We start from the raw sequence: 1,370 nt of genomic DNA, 5'->3' as shown, positions 1-1,370 counted from the left end.
TCATACAGGTAGTCAAAGATCTCCAGGATGGTGAGGAGGCTGGCACCGATGAAGAGCCCCATCTGCCCCCCGATGTCACCTGGGCAGGGGGGTGGCATTAGAGGGGGGCTGCCCCCCTGGACATCCCCACCCCCCTGCCCCAGTCTCCCCAGTCCCTCACCTAGCAGCCCAGCCACCTCGTACGCCTTCTTCTGCTCAATCATCTCGTAGTTCAGGGCCTCAAAGAAGATGTCCAACACCAGCACGTTGTCCCTGGTGGGGGACAGACGGGTCTGGGATGGATGGACAGATGTGCCATCAGGCAGCACACCCAGCCTGGGGTGCTGGGGGACTGCACTGTGCCATGGTGGGACAGGGAGGAGGAGTCTGCCCAGAGCTGGGGTGGCACGAAGATGTTCTGTGCCATGCTGTGCCATGCCATGCCATGCCATGCTTTGCTGTGCGATGCTGTGCCGGTTCACTTATGCTGGGGGATGTTGCATGGCCATGCCGCACTGTATCACACCATCATAGAATCATAGAATTAACTAGGTTGGAAAAGACCTTCAAGATCATCAAGTCCAACTGTTACCCCAGCACTGCCAATACCACCACTAAACTGTGTCATTGAGGGCCTCACCTACATGGTTTTATGAACACTTCCAGGGACGATGATGCCATCATGCCATGCCATGCCAGTTCATGTCTGCTGGGGCATGCCCTGTGGCTGTGCCATGCCGTATCACACCATCAGGCCATGCTGTGCCACATGCTGCTGGGTCTGTGGTTCAGCGCAGCGGTGGTGGCACTCACGCGATGTACTGCTCCGTCTTGTTGAACTTCTTGGCCAGGTACCTGGCGGAGGCCTTGCTGGGGATCTTCACCATGGAGAGCTCTTTGCCATAGCGCACCATGGCACAGGGTGTGCGGCAGGCGCAGTACTCACTGTCCTTCTTCACCAGGAAGTCTGGGGGGGATGCGGGTGGGACGGGGACCACCAGGACCGCGTGGCCGTGACACCCGCCCATGTGGGGTTGGGCTGCTCCGAGGCCAAAGCCCAGGTGGTAGTGGCATGGGACAAGCGTGTCTGAGGTCTAAGCAGGCCAGGACAGGCACAGGGACACTGGCACTGGTGCCACATTCACAGTGATGGAGCCTGGCAGAGGGTAGGGGGCGAGGGACCCCAGGGGTGATGCTGGGGGTGTCAGGGGATGGTGGTCCCCAGGGTTAGACCCGGGATGCGGGGTGGCGGTGGACAGGGGCCCTCCGGTACATACCCAGCGCAGGGTCAGCGCACTCCTTATACTGCTCCGGGGTGCAGACGTTGGCATTGCCTGTGGGGAAGGCGGCGGTCGCAGGGGCAGGAGGGTCTCCCCACCGTCCTGGCCCTG

General features: G+C 60.9%; 1 protein-coding gene across 1 annotated transcript; it reads right to left on the bottom strand.

Annotated features, from left to right (window-relative positions):
- Nucleotides 1-6: 6 nt before the first annotated feature.
- Nucleotides 7-1,313, bottom strand: LOC104402538 (acid-sensing ion channel 1-like; the record flags this gene model as incomplete). Its single annotated transcript, XM_010010438.1, has 4 exons — nucleotides 7-79; nucleotides 161-252; nucleotides 793-946; nucleotides 1,257-1,313. Coding segments are annotated over 4 exons (376 nt in total), but the record flags the coding sequence as incomplete, so codon positions are not given.
- Between the last annotated feature and the right edge of the window lie 57 nt (nucleotides 1,314-1,370).

Source organism: Nestor notabilis, unplaced genomic scaffold (assembly GCF_000696875.1).
Source record: "Nestor notabilis isolate BGI_N333 unplaced genomic scaffold, ASM69687v1 scaffold17812, whole genome shotgun sequence".
Taxonomy (NCBI): Eukaryota; Metazoa; Chordata; class Aves; order Psittaciformes; family Psittacidae; genus Nestor; species Nestor notabilis.
Note: the sequence above shows the minus strand (reverse complement) of the source record. Positions and strands in the feature narration are given on the sequence as shown.